Below are 22,459 nucleotides of genomic sequence, written 5' to 3' on the forward strand. Positions count from 1 at the left end.
TGTGTGCTCACTGTATTCCTCCGCGTGTGCACGTGTGCACGTGTGTGCTCACTGTATTCCTCCGCGTGTGCACGTGTGTGCTCACTGTATTCCTCCGCGTGTGCACGTTTGTGCACTACGTGAAAGCCAGACTTCCAAATGTCACTCAGGACGACGAGTCAGCCATGTCGGGCCATGATGGAATGGGTGATGGAAACGGATCAGCAGCAACCTGACCAATTGTCCTGGAATGGAATTGTCCCTCTCCTTGGTCCCCCCCCCCCCCCTCTTGTTTGTCCTTCTACTTCTTCCACTTGTACCAAAGGTTAACAATTATTAAAGGATATGGCTAGTAGATTCTAAAATGTTATTGTCAACAAATCCCATTAATTAATATGTCTTAAACACATCACTGACTATTTACTATTGGTTGACATGTTTCTTTCTCACAATGAACATGGGAAGTGTAGTTCATTTTGAGTCTCTCTTGCACAAAACTGTCTTGCTGCCATACTCAATAGTGGCACCACATGTGTATTAATCCGCAGCTGAAAATAGTCCCCAACAATGGCAATCAACTACCATCAACTAGTCTCTTGAGTAACCTTTGCTAAAATTACAATGCCCAATAGATTTATTTACCCCAAAAGGCTGCAGGCTGGGAATAAATAATAATAATGATAATCTTTTCTTAAGAGATGGACAAGGCTTTCAAAATGTGTTGTTGAATGCGGGTTGGAACCAGTTTGATCATAGCAGCCAAAATGTAGAAGTAGAACTTCCATTTCCGTCAGGTAATGCCCTCTGGCTCAAAAATGGGTTTAATGTGAACAAATTCATGAGATTTGTTTATATTAAACAAAAATGACCAAGTATGATCAGCCGTAGTCTCTAAGAAAAATCCTGGAGAGGCGGCATCTGTACCTGGGGTGAAAGGGGCCATCGCAAAGCTGAGCTTTCATCTGCAGGACACAGGAACAAATGCCTTTGTTCTATCAAAAGAGAAGAGGGGCGAAAGCCACAACAAACAGGGCCTGTGTGTGTGTGTGTGTGTGTGTGTGTGTGTGTGTGTGTGTGTGTGTGTGTGTGTGTGTGTGTGTGTGTGTGTGTGTGTGTGTGTGTGTGTGTGTGTGTGTGTGTGTGTGTGTGTGTGTGTGTGTGTGTGTGTGAGAAGAAGAAGAGAGATAAAAGCAGGGGGGGTGTTTTTGATTCTCTGTGTGGGAAGTGAAGCCTCACCTACCCAAAATGCCTTGCCTCTCCTCACAGCCCACTCAGGGTTTCAGGAGCTTCACTTCACTTTGCAGCGAGCGTGTACTCTACTTCCTCCACCATCTCCATCTTTTCTCTGAGAGATCTGTGATAGAAAACCGGCATCTCCCACACAAAGGTCAACATGTGTTTTACAGATTAAGTCTACATATCAACATGGGTGCATGTCTGAGTAGAAGACCCTACCCCCATCCTCCCTGTCTCCCTATCTCATGAAGAGATCGAAGCTTCTCTTTTTAACTCAGCGTGAGAAGCTGCGACCAGATGTGTGTGTGTGTGTCCACACAGTGGGAATGCCGTGCCCTCTCACACACACATGAACAGCCACGCAATTCTCTGTGTTGCGTTGTCAGTGTCTTAAGGCAGTGTTTATCGTTGGCACGCTGAAGAAAACAAAAGCCATTGATTCCAAATCCTAATCCCCTTCTACTGCTCCTCTCCTATTGATCATCTATCCATCCTTAATGAGATGGAGGAATAGAGGCGTGGAGGGCTGATGAAGGACAAAACTTTCCCTGCTGGTGTTCGGCTGTCCTTTCCCACTCTGCCAATCTCCGTCTCTCTCGCTCGTGGGGCTTTCACTGTCCTGACGTTTTTAGTTTTTTTTTTTTATGGTGGAATGAAAAATAAATGGTTGCTTTTGTACTGAAGAGCTCTATCAGACCTGGAGGCTTGCAGGGCTGCGGAGGTTTTGCCGAAATATTGAAATTGGATGCCATGGATGAATGCAGCAAACACACAGAAGCCTGTGTGAGTGGATTGAATTTCAGTTTCAAACCCCACAATGGTATTTCTGCCTGTATAATAGCATGTCTCTGAGTAAGTGATATTGATAATGACCCGTTTCCCCCTCGGCTTTGCTTGTACAGAATCTAAGAACTCTTTCCACCTGATCTTATGACAAATATTAGTGAAAATGTGGTGAAGATGGTTCCCTCCTGCTGGTGCTTGCACATGATCATTTTCCTGTCTGACACAGTGGAGTTGGTCATGTTGAGGAAACTCAGTTCTTTTTAGAGGGGTTTTCAGCTTCTGCTCACTTTCATTGATTTATTAGCTCATTTTATGGGTTTATTATGCTAATCTATGGCGTTTATATGTCCCTGCGTACTTGTTTCATGGAGCATCAGTTTTTTGGAAACTGAAAACATGGTGAAAACTCAATTTATACAGAAGTGGCATATGTGTAACTTACATCCAATTTTAAAATGACAAGAGGAAAGTCGCGACACACGTTAGTGTGCTAGTTCCAATGAGACGTAATGGGACATTACAACAGCGGTAATGGACAGTTCCCCTTCCAACCTGTAGGGGGACCAAAGCGGAAAAGTTCTTCAGTGTTGCTTTAAGCTGCGCTAAGTAGTACTATTGTATGATCTAATCCCCTTGGTGATGAATTATAACCCCACTCTGCAGTTCCCCTCAGCGATGCAACGTATTTTTGCGTCTGTATTTAAGCTTATAGTTTTCAGACTGCAAAAGCTGAAAGGTGGACATAGCTAAAGAGCCATATTTCTTTACTGTGGTGACCCAAACCGAGAAAAGGGAGGGTGACATTCATTAAATGAGAAATAATACTCTGCTTCAGCGACTGTAATTTATGTTGCACTGTATTCCCGCGGAGAGCCATTGTTTTGTTATCATTCTATTATATTCTATTGTATTATGTTCTTTCTTCCATACCATCCAGGAAAAACTATAATTTTTGGCAATTAATTTTGGGATTCAATGTCTTCATCTAGGGCATCGTGACTGCACCCCCGACTTTCTGGCAAAGACACCTGAGTCTTTCAGACCACTACAGTAGACCAAATGTGACACGTTTACCTAATTCAGAAGGGCAAGGAAATATCTAATTTGAATTTCTCATATTCTTAAATTTCAATTTCAATTTTATTTATATAGCGCTAAATCGCAACAACAGTTATCTCATTGCACTTTCCATAAAGAGCAGGTCTAGACCGTACCCTGATGTTATTTACAGGAACCCAACAGTTCCCACCAAGAGCAAGCACTAGGCCTCAGAGGCGTGGAAACACTTCCTTTAAGAGGCAGAAACCAATGGCTCAGGGTGGGGGGGCATCTGCCTCGACCTGTTGGGGGTGAGAGAAAGAGAGAGAGAGACAGTTTTCATGGCTCCTAAAGACCAACGTCTCGTTTTAATGTGCATCGTATATGGGAGCGGGTGCTTTGTGTCCAAGGAAGTCAAGTTCCCAACGAGAACAACCTGTTCAGTAACAACAACCTTCTTGATGTCAAGTTGCTCCCCGACTCATTTTGAACGCACAATCCTGTGAAGAACAAATGTTCCCTCTGTCCTTCAGACGCTGTGACCACGGCAACATGGGGAAGAGGAGGAGGGGAAAAGTGAACTGACAATGACTGTTGTATCACTCCATAGACATACCCAACCTTAAACCTGGCCGGACACTATGTCAAACACCCATCTGGATAGAGAGGAAGGGAGGAACGCTCCGGAACACCTGCTGCTGTTGTTGGAGATCCTGAGACGGGTTTTGTGTTGTTTGTGCGCAGACTTGTAGGATTAATGTTAATCACTGTGGTATTCCCTTTGGGATCAGGGGTAAACCGTGACTCTGATGTGGGAGGTCCACCAGCCACACCCCACATTCCTTCAGACTGGCCTCTGACTCACGGACATCCAGGACTTGAGGTGACTTGTGCTGCAACTAATGATTATTTTCATTGCCAAGTCATCTGTTGACTATTTAATCCAATTAATTGATTCATTTGGTTGATGCCCAAGAGGACATCCTCAAATGTCTTGTTTTGTCCACAAAGCAAATATATATTGTTCAATGTGACAGAGGAGTGGAGAAACTAGAAAATACTCACTTTTAACAAGCTGGAATCAGAGAAGTTGAACAGTTTTTTCATAAAGAATGATTTAAATGGATTGTCAAAATGGGTAATTCATATAATGGTTGACAACTAATTGATTAATCGAGTACTCGTTGCAGCTCTAGAGGGGATCATAACACACACAAATGTCAAGCAAGAGAAGAAACTAGAAAAAAGGAGTGCAGCCTTAAAAGAGACACCACATTTGCTTTGCTTGCAGAACTTTTGAAAAGGACATGATTTTGGAAACATAACGCATGTTGCTGCAAAAATGGCCCCCTGGGGATGTTTATCCCTAAGTGTGTGATAATGGCTGCAGAAGAAGTCATTAATAGCGGGCTAATGTGTGTCAGACGCTACCTGTCCAGCAACAGCAGGGGAGGGAGAGCCAGGACACGAGTGACTGGCCAGCATAATGAGAGGGACATGGCCTGCCCACTTGGACAGCTGCTTCTCTAGTGGGACAGAGTGCTGTGTGTGTGTGTGTGTCTCTGTGAGCATTTTTCTTTGCTCTTCCTGCTTCTTTTCTCATCAGCAGCAAAGAGAAGCACAACTACACACACACACACACACAGAAAAAACTCACAAGGGTTACCGTGGGAATGCCTGTGGCATTATCAGTCATTGAGGTGACGCTTTAATCCCGAAACAAATCTAGACTTTGTGTTGTGTGTGTCTCCGGCTGTGTGTGAGCGAGCGTGCCCGTGTATAAAACCCAATCTCACACCCATTAGATCACGGCTGGCCGCGCAGCAAAGACACCCCACTGCCACTCCCACATGGAGGAGCGGGCAGGATTAGCAAGCTCTATTCCCGCCCTAATCTGGGGACAAAAACCCACAATCGCCTCCCACTGAGATACAGAGACAGAAAGACTCAATTTGATCTCCCCTACTCAATACAACAAGTGTCTTTTCGGGTTAAAATTACAACTGCTCACTCTACCATCAGTCAATGTGGACTCAGCCCTAAACGGTGTCCTTTTTATCCCTACGATCAATCCCATTTTAACCATTTGGAGCACCTACAGGCCCTGCTCTGTGGTGTGGGCGTGAATGCAAATGGAAAAGCTTATCTAGAGTCTGCAGCCATGCTAGCGGCTCTGGGACGACACTACGGCGTAACTCAGCTCACTCTTTTTTGGTTTTGCATAGCCAAAAGTTGCTGATAGTACATGGTACGTTCTTTGATACCATCTCGGTGGAGGTTCCAAGCGAGCTTTGCCGATTCCAGAAGGTGGAGTAAAAACTAGGCTGACCACTGATTGGTCATAGAGAGTTACACTCTGCACACACCGGCCATTTTTAAATCTACCGTGGTTTTTTTCAATGGCAGCCAGCAAAACCATGCAGTCCATTGCGTAGGGGACACTACACCGTAGAGTTGGCGCAGGGCAGACGTTCCTCTGTTTGGTTTTCTGTGAAAGGATTCAACCAGTGCTGCGTTTAAGTGTTTACGTCACGGCAGTTTAACGAGGCGCCGCTATTGATCAGCTGAGAATTCTGCATACTATTATTGTAGTTATACTATGACTATTATCCAAAGTGGACAAAGAAAAGACAAAAGTACTGCTACCAAAAGAGTCGAGCAGTTCTGTACCAAACAATGGAAACACTAATGACAAGGCTAACCTGATATTGTTCAGCATGTGTATTGTTTACGATATCCACCATTTTTGTTCATTGTACTTAACACAAGCTCAAAAGCTTGAAAGTCATCCGTTTGTATTTGTCATAAACCAAAAGTAATGGACTATAGGAAAAGTCAGGAGATCAGCACAGTTATTAGGATTCATTCTCCGGGGACCAGGAACTGGTTGACATATATCCATCTGGACCCTGACCGACATGATCCTCCATAGAACCACGTTGCTCCGAAGTCTGAAAGGGACTTCCTCTACCGTGTACAGACAGTTATTTCCAACAAGAACAGATGCCAGTAGAGCCCAGCGTGCGATGCATCATTACAAAAGGCTACCTGTTAAATGTGTTGCCAGTGTCTCATTATTTGACAGAAGCTGCCTGTTTCATCGCCCCAAGGGCTAGCCTGCTCTCTCTCTCTGTCTCTCTCTCTCTGTCCCTCTCTCTCTCTTTGTGTCTCCTACTCAGAGACATCTGCCTCATTAACCACCATCAGCATTTTGTCTAGTGTGTGTATTTGGATGTATTGGTGAGGCAGGGGGGTGGTATGTGTGTGTATCAATGTGTTTGTGTGTGTGTGTGTGTGTGTGTGTGTGTGTGTGTGTGTGTGTGTGTGTGTGTGTGTGTGTGTGTGTGTTTTTCAGGAAACTCATTAGGCTGGAAAAGATACTGACATTTTTGCCAGATTCCAAATCATATTTTCTCTTCCTTTATCTATCAAAGGGTTCCTCCAATCAACTCCCTGGTGTGAGTGTGAGTGTGAGTGTGTGTGTATATATGTGTGTGTGCATGGAAGTGTAGTGGGAGACAGATGTTTGCTGATTCGACACGTTTGCACTGCAAACTCAGCCCGGTTTAGCCTACAAAAAAAACCTGATGCCACACAGACGCATGTGGTGACAGCCCATTCTTAATTTTCTGTCTTAATGATTCAAGCTCTCTTTCTCTTCTCTCTTTTCCTCTGCTATGCTTCCCTCTCTCTCTCTCTCTCTCTCTCTCTCTCTCTCTGTCCTTTCTTTCACACACACAAACCCAGCAGCGTGTGTGATGATGACACCAAAGGCATTTCAGCTGGGTGTTCTTCTCGAGTTGCTTCCCCTGTTACAGCCACCTCTGACTAAGTCTCAACTTCCACAGAGGACACTTTCTTCTGCCAAACTCAGAAATGATAAACAATAAGCACTCACTTAATTTCCTACTCTGTCTACATTACAATACACACACCACAGTAAATACAGTACATGCAAAAGCTTTGTTTAAAGGAGATTAAAACCTACGTAATTGAATGGGTTTTGGGATTTATTGCAGTGCAATATGGCAATCATTACAATATTTCCTCACTTGTTCTATTTTACAATGTACAAACTATATAAAAACAAAATACCATAAATAAACAAAATGCATGGAGCTAAGTCTTAGCATTAAACAAGAGACATGTACAATTGACACAGATGGACATTCTATTCTAAAATGTCTAATACGTACAAAAAAAATACAAAAAACGAACAAAAAATTAAAAAACTAGGCAAATCATACAGTTTGTTAGTATGATCTTCCAGTATGAAACTAGATAGAGCTCGTAAATATACATTCTCTCCGGCTTTGCTTTCTCTCTCTCTCTCTCTCTCTCTCTCTCTCTCTCTCTCTCTCTCTCCGTCTTTGCATATTCAAAGATAGGTGATGTCTTGATAAGGGAGATCCATGTTGTGTGCACACCACACACAAACACCCACACACCCACACACACACACCCAAACACACACACTCCCACACACACGAGCAAACACAAAACACTTTTTTATTCAAGTCAAGCCCAAAGCAGCGAAAAAAAAGTTGGAAGCCATTCTGCTTATGCACAGCCTTTACAAAACAAATCATGAAATAGTGAAAAATAGAACTGGATAAGAGGATGAGGCTTCAGTCTGAGCTCTCAGTAGCTTAATGCTATCTGTGGCCGCGTCCACATCATGTTTTTATTTTCAGAAAACTCCACCGGATAGGGTTAGATGATCACAAAAAGTGCTGCTTTTCTCGCTCTCTCGTCTCCTTCGCTCCACTCCTTGTGTCTCCACTGGTGAAAAGTCCCTCTAAAGTGCATGGATGAGGTAAATAAAAAAATTCTTCTCAAAACTGCTTTGTATCCAGCTCAGACTGGAACCATTGTGTGTTGCATGTGTTGCATTTGAGACAACATTTCTTGCTGCACACTAGCAATTAGTATGTCCTGGTGTGACGCTGTGATTATTCCAAGTCTGTCCATCTCCCTGTGGGTGCGAAGACAAAGACATATGTTTAAAGACACACCATGTAGTATTCAAAAGATAAGTCCGGTTTTGTGAAAATTGGCAGAAAATCCCCCCTCCCAACCTCCATTTTGGGGTTCGGTGTCTGCTCAAGAACACCCGAACAACCATTTAACACCAACCTAACAATTAATAGTCAATCCTGTCTACCAATCATGCTATAAGCATATTATCAAGTTGTCTTTGTAGCCAAAGCCTGATATCGTTTGGGCCTTTGTGCCATATAACACTATTGTTATTCAGATTATTAAAAGACAAGAGCAAAGCGACAAAGCAACAAGAAACCACAGCCCCGGGCATGGAAATGCAGCTGCAAAGCAACATTTCAAGGGCTACATTTATTGCAAGAAATGAAAATGTCATCCACGCACTGGCATGGTTCTTCTGTGTGTTTTCATAGATTTTGGATGACAACAGAGTCCTGTGAATAGGCTAAATCAGACGATACAATGTTGTTGGTTACATCCACTATTGGTTTCACGGTCTTCATGGGAATGGTAGGTGTCAAAATAAAAAGATGAACCAACCCTAGAGTTCTCCTTTAATTAAAGGACAACATTCAACTGTCAAAAATGGGAAACATGCGCACATCACTCATTAACGAGGGCAATTAGAGTGCACAAACATTTTTGAGTAATTACGTAGTAGAAGTGCTGTGAGGCATCTACTGACATCTTGACAAAGTGTAAAGCTGCCCATGTGCCTATTGGATCATCAAACAGCATCCAAAACCTCCCCCCCCCCCCCCCCCCCCCCCCCCCCCCCCCCCCCCCCAGCTATTTTCTGACGTTAGAAATAAGAGGGCTGTGTCGGAAAATGCTTGTAACCTTTTGAAACCAACATTTCAACAAGCACGGCTACATATTTCATTCATTTTCTCTTTAGACGTGTTCAAATGACACTTAACAAAATTATATGAAAACACACCAAACATGGGACATAGTTTTCTCTTTTATGTGTGCAAATAAATATCGTTGGCTCTCAATCTATCTGCAATCCATACTTGCTTGTTTTGCACGATTGTAGAGTAAAATGTGATTCTGCATGTGTAGCTCATATTTTTGCACTAATGAATGATGGGTAAATGTCCGTAAAGGTCCACGTTTCCCCATAACAGTGCACTTACTGGTGTGTGAGGGCCAGGAGGCTGTCCAGGGTGGTGTACCCTGCCGCTGCCAGAGTGTCTCTGTACCGCTCCAACCCAATGGACCGCAGCCACTCGCACACCGACGACACCGGCGCACACACCTCCGGTAGGACCGACACACACACCTTTGAACCCAGCTCTGACTCCAGCAGAGTGGCTGCGGGTCTGTAAAAACATCATCAGAGTGAGAGGAGGAAGGTTGGTGGTGTCAGAGTACTAAAATCAGGAGTGTGAAATCCTAATTAAAGAATGTGAACCTGATCATGTAGCTGAGAGAATGTAGATGTGAGTACAGTATAAATGCTAAATGAATATTAAAGGTATATTAAGGGATGTTAAGTCAATACACGTTTTGTCAAATATAGCAACTATCTCCTCACAATCACCTAGCTCTCTGTTTGAAAAAAAAATCGGGTGTTCAGTTAATGTGGCGGCAATTGAGGATGGGAATGTGCCTGGTTGGCTAGTAGTTACCTGTCTGTGTATCTAGGGGGCGGAGCTTCTGAAATCTTGGCACAGCATTGCATCGCACCTTAAAATGGATGTGTATGTATTCTATGCATTTGTCTGTGATCTGTTGTGCCTGTAATCAGGGGTGTAGCACAAAATTCTGGACCCTATAGAAGGGTATTTTCTATGGGCCCATCCACAACTATTTATTCTAGCATCTTCACATAAGGGCCCTGGTACTCAGTCCCCTTCCCCCCTCCCCCCCCCCCCAGTATTTACATGTGCAGTATGTACCTGTCCCCTCCCGTCCGGCGCAGAGTCCCAGGGTTACGGATGAGTTTGTCCAGCATGTTGAGTATCTGGCTGAAGGTGGGTCTCTCTGCACGCTCTCTCTCCCAGCAGTCCAACATGAGCTGGTGCAGCACCACAGGGCAGTCCATGGGGGCAGGCAGGCGGTAGCCCTCTTCTATCGCTTTAATCACCTAAAGGAGGCACAGTCAGAGGTGGATGTAATGAGGAAAACATACAATAACGCTGTTGAATATTCTCACAACAATACTACCTGCCATTAATAAACACACATTAAAGTATACTCAGTTCTGCCTTTCTGCTACTGTCAGTATTCTGCTAAAACACAACACAGTACTTGTTGAATTTGGGGCTGCACAATGTGAGGAAAATATCTAATTGCGATAATTTTGACTGATATTGCCATTGCGATATGATGCACGATACTGAAGGGAGCGATCATTTTGGTGATTTTTTGCGAGGATGTGTACCAAAAAGTTTTTTTCTGTAGTCTGAAGGATAGCATTTGGAGGCTGGGACGCCTCTGCAGCGCCACAATACTTCATTCAGAATGGTTTGACACATATATTTGGGGTTTTAGACAATGCACTAGTTCATATTGCGATTTCGATGAATTGTGCGGCCCAAATTGAATAAAATTGGTACGTTTCTGTCTTTTATGGTTATTAAATGATTGAAATATGAATCAGAGGTGCCATTTTTGCTTGTATATAATATTTTTTTTTTGTGAATATAAAACTTAAATTTTTTTTTTTTTAAATGACATTTTAAAGTGTCTTTTTCAATAGATGTTGCTGTGATGGGGACAGACAGAAAGGTATATTGTGCAGTCCTAGTGGACATTTATGATTTTTTAGGAGGCTAGAGAAAGTATCCAGGTAAAACTATTTCACCAATGCAGAACTGAAACAATGTCAAAGCATAACTTTCCTTAGAAAACATCCAGAGAAGTCAGTTTGTCCAATGCACAGCACACTGATTGTTACAGTGTATTATGTTTGCATTCAGTATACAATAAATCAGTACGGTTTTATGCAGGAAGTGATTCGATATACGCAACAGACTTCAATCAAAGTGCCTTGAAACTCCACCGCGAATTACATTTCACAAAAGGAAAGCCAAACCCTTTTGCTGGAGATTTATTACTTTTCTGTTGTTTTCCGAGCTCTTTCCAAAGGCTGTCCCACCACCATCTGCAATCTGTTTTAATATTTTGCAGCTGTGAGCAGCTCCTCCATTGCCTTTGTACGTTACGTTGTGGGACGAGGCGGTTCATCGGGGGTTTTCAGAATATGACACTCAGGCAAAACTGAGCATTAGTGCAGTCAAAAACAATATTACAGTGCAACATGAAAAAGTCAATATTAATGAATCTTTAACTCCTGTTATTATTCTGTGTCACTTCTACTTGGGGAGACATATGCTTAAGATTTTGTTGTGTTAATGTTGTCATAGTGTCAGTGAGTTTGCTCACTGACACAGTTAGTTTTTCATTTCCATATGCATAACTGCCTCTATGAGCTGTATGTTAGAGCTGCAGCTCCAAGAGCAGGCCAAATCAGTTATTTATTGCCAAAATCTGACAATGCTTCATATTATAAAATGTAGTGTTGAATGGAGTCCCTGCTGTGGAGTTTCAGATGCTCCAGTTGTATTTGGATGTGAGCTAGGATGTGGCCTAAGCCTCGGTGTTTCACGAAAACAAGGAAAGACAGAAGAGCAGCTCAGCGTGTACTAATTTGCTCGGAAAAAAAGGAAAGTAAATAAGATGGATAAAGTGTCTGAAGGACGGCTCGTCAGGAAAGTTTTCTCAGAACTACTGTGCTGCAGATGAAATCAATCACGTCTGAAGATTCCCACATGCCAGACTGCTTCTCCGACCTACTCAAACTTAACAAGCTTTGATAGCAAAGTGATTGCAAATTTGCTCTGAAATGGGATTTTTTTTTGTAACAAATCCCCAAAAACTGTTCAGAACATTAAAATCACCCCTGAAAGTATGCAGTGTGTGCTTAGAGGGGGGGGGGGAGAAGACGTGAGGTCTAAATACTTATCTTCAGTGAAATATTCTGGGACTAAAGAACAACATATTGACTTGCTGCCATTTCTGTGGATGATTTAAAGGAAAATATTACAATTTTCTTTTAATTTTGCAGAGGTCTCAGACACTGAGTCACGATTCAGTTTGTCCCACAGGATGGGAGGATGGCTTGTTTTCCTCCTCCTCTCTTCAAGTATCCTAAAGGAGTGTTGGCTTCTTCATTTATTTATGTTTATTTGAGATCATTTAAGTCCAATTTGTGGACTGTACAAGAAACCTATTTTAAGACTTTTGGCCATATTCCCTTTCAGTTATGATAACGTTATTCATTGCTGAAAATCTGGTAGCTTCCTAACAGAATGCATGGGGGCGACAACATGAGCAATCACATGGACGTCTCTAAGCAAATCCCCGCTTTGCCTATCATTTAAACCACTTTTTGGAAATGAAAATGAAGATGATTCTTCAAGTAAACATTCATTAGATCTTTAAGGGCTACTTCAAACCAAGCGTTCATACTTACAGGTTACACAGTTTTATGAAAAAAACATTTTGGGTGAAGTCACTTATATTTTCACTTCCAAACAGCTGTTTAGGATAATATTAGGTTAAGTTGGAGTGGGGGTGGGGTTGTCTAAATCAGCCTGTAAAGACGTGTTACCGCTCATTCTGCTTTAGCAACACAGCTGCTGAGCACAGTGTTCTCTAACCCAACAGGATTTAAGGGCAAAATTATGAAAATAAAACCCAGGTTGTTGAATTTTCCTTTAATATCTGAGCGTAATCCATGTTCTGAAGCTAAATAGTTCGTTCCTTGAGTTCATTATGTAATAACAATGGAGGTGATCCGTGATTTTGATTTCCTTATGCAGCGCCTCAGGATTAAGCTCTTTTGTCTTTGAGAGAACTTTTAGGTTAGATGATGAATAAGACTCACGTCCTGGTTGTTCATGTCCCAGTAGGGTCTCTCTCCGTAGGAGACCACCTCCCACATGACGATGCCGTAACTCCACACATCGCTGGCTGAGGTGAACTTCCTGTAAGATATGGCCTCTGGAGCCGTCCACCTGATGGGGATCTTTCCTCCAGGGGAAAGATAAGTCCCAGTGGCCTCCTAAAACAGAAGTAACATTCATTTTGGTTCAGTGAATAAGGACTTTTTTTTTGCCTAATTGATTGCCATTTGCCAACATCATATTCAGTTTTTTGCCCATATTCTGAAAAAAGACAATATTCCGACTTAGCTTTTTACATGGCTAATGAAAGTGAATATATCAATATTATTCTCATTTTACATGCAGCCAAGCAAAATAGTTTTTTCAGAGTTTTCCAGTGGTTGTTGGACGTGCCAACACCTGTCTCCTTCTTTGATCCCTTCAACCAGTTTCTTGAAAAGGTCGGCATCAACATCTAAAAACCTGTTTATATCCAAATCTTTCATAATGGATAAAAGGAGCCATGTGTCTTCTTCTTATTGCGGCTCTGTCGGCTCGTCGGTTTCTGTACAGCAACCATAGCAACGCACAGAGAGGCCGCAAACTGTCACAAACTGCTGTAAAAACCCCGATTGAGACGCATATCTGCGCTGTACACATGTCCAAAGAATGCCTCTAAAACCTGAATAATACCAGATAATCCCACATGTCTTAATCAGAAAATGCTAAATTTAGAAAAAAAGGCTTTTTTGGAAATATCCAAATGAGACATGATGTTTACACCATCTGTATGAAATTTGGAATTTTGTCAAATTGTCAAATTCGGAATGATTGTGTAATATTATTGTACAAGTAAACATTATCAGAATGGAGGACAGATTTATATTTTTTCTAATTGTTTTAAGATTTATTCTTCTTAAATTCATTGTCTAGAGTCTATAAGAAATGTTTTCAAAGGCAGATTAAAAGGGCGTTAAAAAATAGGCTATGAAAGACAAAGGAAACGATGGTATGTACATGTTCACATCCAGGTTGTGTGTGTGTGTGTGTGTGTGACTTCTGTGTGTGTCTTACCCTTGTGGTGTAGGCCGCCTCCGGGTCGTCCTCCAGAACTCGACTCAGGCCAAAGTCGGACACCTTACACACCAGGTTGCTGTTGACCAGGATGTTTCGAGCTGCCAGGTCGCGGTGGACGTAGCTCATGTCTGACAGGTACTTCATACCTGAGGCGATGCCGCGCAGCATGCCGACCAGCTGGATCACCGTGAACTGGCCGTCGTGTTTCTGGAACATTCAAAGTACAGAGACGGGAGAGCAGGTTAACATGGGCACCGACGACTAACTGGGCAGTCATGAGTGAGTGCATTTTATTTTCAGTTCACTGGAAATGAAGAGTATAAACAGAGACAGTATAATGGGATGCATGTACCCGAAGAAAAGCATCCAGAGATCCATTTTCCATGTATTCTGTGATGATCATCAATGGCTTACCTAAACAGGTAAAGGGTTAGAAATATTGATTTCCAACATGCACATAACCAAAATAATACTAAGAGTTTGCAGTCTTCATCTCACATCTTGTGACGACCCCCTCCAGCCGGATGATGTTCGGATGGTCAAACTGTCCCATGATGGAGGCCTCAGACAGGAAGTCCCTCCTCTGTTTGTCCGAGTATCCCGCCTTCAGACTCTTGATGGCCACGTAGATCTCCCTCTTTCCCTGAACACGCAGCCGACCACTGCACACATCCCCGAACTCTCCTACACACAGAGAGCAAAACAGCAGTGTCAGCGCCATCTAAGCATGTGTGTGTGGGTTTGTGTGGGTCTGTGTGTGTCTGTGTGTGTCTGTGTGTGTGTGTGTGAGCGCCAATGCCAGGCTTACCCATGCCAATAACCCTCTCAATGTGAATACTGCTGACATCAATCTCCTTGGCAAACTCGTGGATGGCCTGATCGGGGTCTTCGTAGGTGAACGGGTCCACGTAGATTTTAACTCCTGCCATGAAGAAGAGGCGTGAAAGGAAAAGGAGGGGGGAGGAGGAAGAGGAGGGATGCAGAGGAGGGTGAGAAACACGAGTTGTGTAACTGCTGAATATGTTATGTAAAGGTCTTTGGTAGTATACGTGTAAGATGTGGGCAGGTGGACCTAAGAAAAGACAACTGTTGTTGTTGTTGTTGTTGTTGTTGCACACGGTACAGTGTGTGTTTGTGTGTGTGTATAGTACCTGGGTTTAGATGTTTTTCCTCCTCTGAGTCCTGCTTTGTTTTACTGTACTTGCTCCTCCTGAGGAGACATACGAAGTGATGGACATTTAACACACAGACACAGAAAAGAAGCTAAAGGTAATTTCTTGAATATTATGGTTATTATTACATCTTGTCTTAATGTTTATTTACGTAAGTGTACCTAGGTTGACAATTGAGGCCTACTTCATGTGTGGTGAAGACGAGTAAAGGGGACGGGAGGAGATGTGTTCATGTTGTATGTGGATTTTGTATTTTGTTAAAAGCAATACAAAATATTAATCACAAAAAAGAAAAGATTCTGAAGTCTGTCAGAGAATATCTTGTCACATGTTATTTTTGTGACTTTTACAGTTAAAAGAACTGAGGATAGGGCATATGTGTCACATTGTTTTTAACCCCCCCCCAGTAGCGCATTGCATTGCATTCATCGGGTTTTTCAGGATTTACTCAGAGAAAGCCATGACAATGAGAACAGAGAGCTTCGGGCTGCAGGAAAGACAGAGCGAGTAGATGAAAGCATGTAGAGGAGAGAGAGAGGGAGGAGGGGCGATGCCTCAGGTAGCGCGAGATAAAAGGCGTTTTCCATTAAATAAAAGAAACTGTCAAAACACCTGTTTTGTGTGTGTGTGTGTGTGTCTGTGTGCGTCTGTGTGCGTGGACGGAAGCTGACACACAAGCTGTGCTGCTGAAGAGACAGTAATGACAAGTCCGGGACAAAGGGATTATCACTGTCTCCACTCTAATCCCTGTAAAAGCTCCAGGTAACACACACTCTCACACACACAAATGATTTAGCCACACAGTAGGAGGGGAGTTGTGTGTGTTGTTTGTGTGGCGGTTTGGTCAAAAGCAGTAGTTAAGGTAGAGGCAGCACCTATATGGACGTCAGCATGCACTGATGGGAAACTAACTAACCAATTTAACGAGCCTATTTATAGCTGTACACAAGTCCTGACTGCCTGTATGGATGCCTATATAGATATCTGTGTGTGTGTGTGTGTGTGTACCTGCGGCTAATGATGAAGACAGCTGCAGATATCAGCAGTAAAATCCCGACCCCGCTGACAGACAGCAGCAGGAAGGCTGAGTTGACGCCTTCTCCAATCAGAGGGAAGGGATCTAACAGCGAAGCACACAAAGGTCAGCGACGGGAAAGCTGTAAACTTCACAACAAACTTGAACGCATCCTCCATAAACTCCCGAACGTTGTCGCTGCAGAATACCTGAATTGGTGGCAAACTCAAACGGGCTGCTGAACTCTCCGTATCCAGCTGCCGTGCGAGCACGCACATGGAACACGTACACGGTGACGGGGTTGAGACCCGTGACATCCACGCTCCTGTAGAAGGTCCTCATTATGCGGTAGGACCTCTCTTTCTGATCCTGATTAGCCGGGGAACAAAAAGAAGGGGGTTCTTTGCAATGACTGAGACCATCGTGGCCATCAACATGCCAACATATCCCAGACAGCCGGCCTTAGCCGCATTAACCTGCCGCTGACTCACCTTTTCGTAGAACTTGACCTCGTACTCTAGGATGACCCCGTTGGGTCGATCCGGCTGTTGCCACGACAACGACAAACTGTGCCTGGTGACGTCGGTTACTAAGATGGACGACACCGGAGAGGGAGCTGGGAGGAAGAGAAAGATGTGGAGAGATGATTCGGTGACAATAATATAACTTTGTAGAATGGCATGTTGTGTATTATATGAGGCTGCTAATATGATAACATCTGTAATAATGTCCCAGCTCAAAGGTATGTATGGTGCCAACAATCCCATTCAATTCCATTCAATTCCATTCAATTTTAACAAGAGTTATCTTGAGACACTTTACAGATCCCCATTGACCCAGTGCACCTGACAACTGACCTAAATCTCATTTTTTAATATTCCGGAAAGACAAGCCTCATTCTCCACTCTCTCTGCTCTTACATCCCTCCATTTTCCCTCCCTTTACGGCGTTTTTGCTCCTTTGTGGCTGTTCCTATGATGTCGGGCCATATGGTGCTGCACATTGGCCTCGACAAATCCCCGACAGCTCTCATGATGTGTGCAAAGTTATTTCCCCGGGGCACCTGGAACTCAGCAGCAGGTGTGCCGTTTTCTAAATGCCACCGTTAAGCGACGACAGTTGAGATGTAACCACGCAAATAAACAAAAACCATGCATACACTCCAATCTAATGGAGAGCATGTGTGAGGAGCGCCACACACCAGCTGACACCTTCACACGTTAAATGAAACACGCCGTTAAAAATCGGGGCGATTTTTTCACACACTTCCGCGGTCAAGAGCTAACACAAAGAATCCCCCCCCCCCCCCCCCCCCCCCCCCCCCCCCCCCCCCCCCCCCTTTACACACACTACAGGAAGGCTGCTATGTGTCAACAATTTTGCTATGTGGCGTTGTCATTTACTTTTTTCCTCGAATCTACTCATCCCTCAACACGCTCTGTCTATTTGTATTTAAGTCAGTGATTTACATTTCCCAGAATGCTTTTTGACATCCTCTTGAGAACACCCCTATAATTAATTCAGCTGTTGTTAGGTGTAGGAGGACAGATTAATAACGATGGCAACTATGACAGAGATAGTGAGAGCAAGACTTCAGTCTCCACTATAGTTGAGAGAAGGCAGGAAAAGTGTCTAGTAGCATCCTTCCTGTTCATACTGGTATGATGCATGTGTTTAACATCGGTTTTCTTCCATTACACCCTATTAAACAATGCATTTGACACATATTTGCAATATACAGTATTTGTATTAAAATAGGATCATGGCTTTTAGGTTTCAGAAAGTGGTGCTAATCTATTTAAACTGCATTTCAAATGTAATGCTAATGTATAGCAACCCTATTTCAATTCAGAACTGCAAATCTAAATTCTTTATCACATGTATTTTGAATGTTCAATTTCTTTAATTCTTTTATTTTTTTCAATGGATTTTTTGTCACAAGATTCTTTGGACTGTCTCTCAGAAACAAACGCATGGCCTAAGCACTTTTAAGATGCCCTTAAAAGATATTTAGAAAGTGAATGCCCATTACATTTAATAGCAAAACTATATCACCAACAGCTGTTATTCAGCCCTGAAGTGTTTTCAGGTGGAAGGTGGTTTTAACATGCAAGTATGTAGCTCCATGCAGGTTGTTCATATCATGCTTCCTCAGTTTTGGACATTACCCATGGGGCCTTTCTTCCCTGTGGGCCTACATGCAGTGAACAGCAGCTTGGATTGTGCTGACCCACTTCCAGATCTATAACACATTTTGAGTTACTTGTTTCATCACGCTCAAACGCTTCATCTCACCAGCTTGGTTGGTGGTGACGGTGACAGATACACTCTGGGCTGCCCCTGCACCGCTGGCCTGGGAGACCCCGTTGCGTGCGTGGACGATGAAGGTGTAGTGCGTGTGGGCCCGGAGCTCGCTAACCACCACCCTGGTGCTCTTCAGGCCCGTCTGGTCGGGGGAGAAGAGCACATCGGAGCCACAGGGCAGGCAGAGCTGCGAGCTGGAGACGGAGCCTGAGCCCCGTCTCAAGTAATCCCCGGGTACTGGTCTGCTCTGGTAGACACCTCTCTCGGACTGGGCTTCAGATCCCACAATGCCCTGGTCTGACTGCATTCCCGGGTCACTGTGCTGAGCCTCAGGCTGGGAGATGTTGCGATTCCTGGCGAGGGCTTTACTGCCAGTCTGGCTCTGGCTCCCTGTTTGACAGATGAGACACTCGAGACTGTAGCTGGTGTCACTTCGTCCTCCCAGCCGGCGAGGGGGGGCCCACTCCAAGACCACCGAGGTCTCGTTTACCACAGAGATGAGCTGCTGTGGGCCCGACGGTGGCTCTGAGGAGGGGACAATGGGGGAGAAGCGTGAGCATGAACAAAACCATCCAAGTTTACAAGTTTATGCTGCAAAAAAGAAGAGGAAGTATACGAGGGGGGGGGGGGGGGGGGGGGGGGGGGGGGATGTAGACATCTGGCATCAGACTGAAAAAACCATGCTGTTCAGAGAAGTTTTTGATGGGTTGGATGTTTTCTTCTGCGGTATTTCTTTTTTGTGTGTTGTGTGTCTGAGAGACAGAGTGTGTGTGTGTGTGTGTGTGTGTGTGTGTGTGTGTGTTTGTGTGTTTGTGTGTTTGTTTGTGTGTTTTCATTTTTTTCCCAGGCCAAGGAAACCATGTGCTGTATATAGGCATAATTAAGTTTATGACACACAGACCAAGGTCTCCGAGTCTCACATAGGGCCTACTCAGAGACTTAGAGAGAGAGAGAGAGAGAGAGGACATTTATTTACTTCTCAATGTCTTTACTTATCACTACCAGACAGGATGTAGATGGTGGCTTAGTCATAAGTAATGGGATCATGAAACAGGGGTGGCATTCAGACAAGTTTGTGTCTCCCTCTGTTTGGTAGAGATAGAGAGGTTGGGAGACAATGAGTGTGCTTATTTTTGCACGTATTGTTTGTGTTTTCACTTATCTATAGTCTTACTAGTGTGTGTGTGTGTGTTTGTGTGTGTACGGTCTTACGGGTGCAGGCCATGGAGGGAGGGTCGCTGTCAGCGCGGAAGAATCCAGAGTGGCAGTCACAGACGTTGGCCCCGTCTCTGAGCGAGTGGCTGTGTGGAGGACACTTTGAACATCCTGCATCTGAAGGCTTGGCCTTGTAAAAACCAACAGAGCAGGCTACAGAGGGACAGAAAAAGACAGATTTGATAACAATGCCACGAACGCAACATCAGAAAACATCAATAACAACGGCTCACTTTGGCAAAGACTTTAGGAGAGACACTAAAAGCCATGATGTCTCTCTCTCTCATGGGTCGGCCAAATTCTCTGGGCGGGCAAAGCAGAGAAAGGGGTGGTAACTTATGACCTCACAAGGTTTAAGGTTTAAGGCACTTCCACATTTGCAGCACTTCGCCGAATCAGACGCTCTGTCCACTTATTGGACAGTGACGTGACTCACTCGAGCTGCTGCGCGTTAATGTTGCCGGACTACACCATTTTGTACAAACATAGCCATAATAAGAAATATAGAGAGAGTTTTGTAGAGATCAGCTTTCAGTCATCTGAAAAGCTGTAATAGATGCATTAGATTAGATGACATTGGTGCACTAGCCTGTATATCCTAAAGGCAAACATGGAATTAATATGTACTGTATGATGCGTTATATAGACCTGTATCTGCAATAAAGCTTTATTTATTTAGCAATGGCTTGAATGTAACAGACATGCAGATAAAATAGTTGTGCCCTGTTGCTTAAAAGTCCTGATGCCAGGCGGACTTCAGCTGACCCCTGACTCTTGATACACTCTTTGTGGTCCTCTATATTGACAGCTTGGGCAGCCCAGACAACAAAACAACTGTAAGGAAAAATCGACTGCAAAACAGATGCATGAGGGGAAGGGTCACTGTGATTTCTTTGTTCTTTGTTTTTAATGAGCAAAGAAAGAAATACCTAAAAGAACACTTACTGATCAGCTCCCACTCACACACAGAAACCAGAAACACTAGAACTGAATACATCAAAACTCCAACGCCAACACAAATATGACTGACATTTAAATATATGAAAGTGGAGAAACAGAGAGGGTTAGAGAGAGATAGAGAGGGAGTGGAGGGAGAGAAATCTTCTCCCTGTGTACCAAGGAATTCATGCATTGACAGAGCAACAATACAATAAATGAGTGCCTAATTATACCGCTTGACATCCACTGGCGAAGCAAAAGAGATGGCAAAGCGTGGCTGGTTCGAGCCATATTTTCTCTCTCTTTAATTTCAGAAGGAAATCCTTCATTTGTTTCCTCTGCAATCATTTTTTCAACACCTTCTTTTTCATCATCACACCCTATTCACTCGTCTTTCTCAATTGCACCATCTTTCCCCGTTCTCCCCTTTTTTTTCTTCCAATCCTTTCACATTTCCAAGGGAGATGAAGACATCCCAGTGGGAGTGGATAGGAATGTGGGAATGATGTGTGTGTGTGTGTGTGTGTGTGTGTGAGTGTGTTTGAGTGTGTCAGAGTGCTTTATGACATTCTCATCAGTAGATGAGAGGGAGGAAGTCTCCTCTGTAATCTACTCTACAGACCATCCTGCCCCATCTGCGTGAGCCACCGTGGATTTGCTCTTTCACACACTCATTTGCCCTCCCTTTCACATTTTTCACAACCGCCCTCATTCGCTCCCAGCGCACTTCCTCCTCGACCTCTACTTATCTGTCTTTGTGTCTCTGATCATTCTCTCGCTCCTGCTGTATCTCTGCACACCCCTCTCCAAGTGTCAGAGCTTGAGAAAGCTGTGAGGCGAGTTGCAGCATTCACGGCTCAACATCCAAACCAGGCCTGAGTCTAAAGTCTAAACCTGTAAATTCATAAAGCCATTTACAGCTGATAAGGCTGGCTTTCATCTGGGGATTGACTCATCATAATGTATCAGCTAACATCATCATATGCAAGATAAAATACGATAAGAACACTCTCCTGCTGATGCGCACATTCCTTTGTTTTTAATCATCAATGAGTAGGCTCATGCTTACAGTGCATGCACACCAATAGTCCACTATTATTCACAATGTGACACTATTCTGAACTTTATAAAGGGAAACAGCACATTTTCCAAATAAGGCCTTTTTCCAAATTTGGCATTTCGCATTAAGATATCTAAGAGATATTCCATAATATTTGGGTTTTAAAAGCATTCTTTGGACATGCATACTATGTGTGTTTTTGGAATATGCATCTCAATCGGTTATTTCACCGCAATCTAAAAGAGGGAGATTGTGTTCGGATCTTAATTAAATTCCTATACATCCTATTTTGCAAGGCTAAATGTAAACAGGAATATTACGGGAATATTCACTTTCAATAGCCATCAAAACGTCAAAATATGGTCTTTTTCAGAATAAGGGCAAAAACCGGAATATTATGTCCATGTAAACGTAGTTAATGTGGGTAAGTGAGCCATGGATGAGAAAGGGAGGGAATTAAAGGGAGAAAGACAGAGAGAAGTATTTGACCTGCAAAGGACTTAAGGGTTGATTATAGGGCTAAACGAGACTCTGCCGGGGGGGCACGCTGCCTTTGTCTCCGTCCCACCCAATCCTCTATCCGTCTCCAACACAGAGGACAGACTAAAAGAGGAAGAGAAAGAAAGGAGCAAGCATTTTGAAGCCATAAACTTCCTTCAGCGCCCTCTCATGTCTCTATTCTCTCTGTTGTCTGTAGCCTTTTGTGTCCTAGCTCTGGTTTTGACGGGGGGGGGGGGGGGGG

At 43.6% G+C, this 22,459-nt stretch overlaps 1 protein-coding gene and 1 long non-coding RNA gene across 2 annotated transcripts in view; both read right to left on the minus strand.

The window, feature by feature from the left end:
- LOC117953872 overlaps window positions 1-5,383 on the minus strand; it is a 13,713-nt gene extending 8,330 nt beyond the window's left edge. Inside the window, exon 1 of the long non-coding RNA XR_004658702.1 lies at window positions 5,369-5,383. This is a non-coding gene — a long non-coding RNA (uncharacterized LOC117953872). The remainder of the gene's footprint in view (window positions 1-5,368) is intronic.
- A 1,653-nt stretch (window positions 5,384-7,036) lies between these two features.
- LOC117953868 (ephrin type-A receptor 4-like) overlaps window positions 7,037-22,459 on the minus strand; it is a 25,900-nt gene continuing 10,477 nt past the window's right edge. Inside the window, exons 6-19 of the mRNA XM_034887277.1 lie at window positions 19,716-19,871; window positions 18,495-19,028; window positions 16,691-16,815; window positions 16,409-16,568; window positions 16,193-16,304; window positions 15,164-15,222; window positions 14,821-14,934; window positions 14,511-14,696; window positions 14,365-14,426; window positions 14,010-14,219; window positions 12,938-13,114; window positions 9,945-10,132; window positions 9,180-9,365; window positions 7,037-8,014 (exon numbers count right to left, since the gene is read on the minus strand). Coding sequence (XP_034743168.1) covers window positions 7,897-8,014; window positions 9,180-9,365; window positions 9,945-10,132; window positions 12,938-13,114; window positions 14,010-14,219; window positions 14,365-14,426; window positions 14,511-14,696; window positions 14,821-14,934; window positions 15,164-15,222; window positions 16,193-16,304; window positions 16,409-16,568; window positions 16,691-16,815; window positions 18,495-19,028; window positions 19,716-19,871 — 2,387 coding nt within the window. The 3' untranslated portion in view covers window positions 7,037-7,896. The remainder of the gene's footprint in view (window positions 8,015-9,179; window positions 9,366-9,944; window positions 10,133-12,937; window positions 13,115-14,009; window positions 14,220-14,364; window positions 14,427-14,510; window positions 14,697-14,820; window positions 14,935-15,163; window positions 15,223-16,192; window positions 16,305-16,408; window positions 16,569-16,690; window positions 16,816-18,494; window positions 19,029-19,715; window positions 19,872-22,459) is intronic.

This window comes from Etheostoma cragini, chromosome 12 (assembly GCF_013103735.1).
Source record: "Etheostoma cragini isolate CJK2018 chromosome 12, CSU_Ecrag_1.0, whole genome shotgun sequence".
Lineage (NCBI taxonomy): Eukaryota > Metazoa > Chordata > Actinopteri > Perciformes > Percidae > Etheostoma > Etheostoma cragini.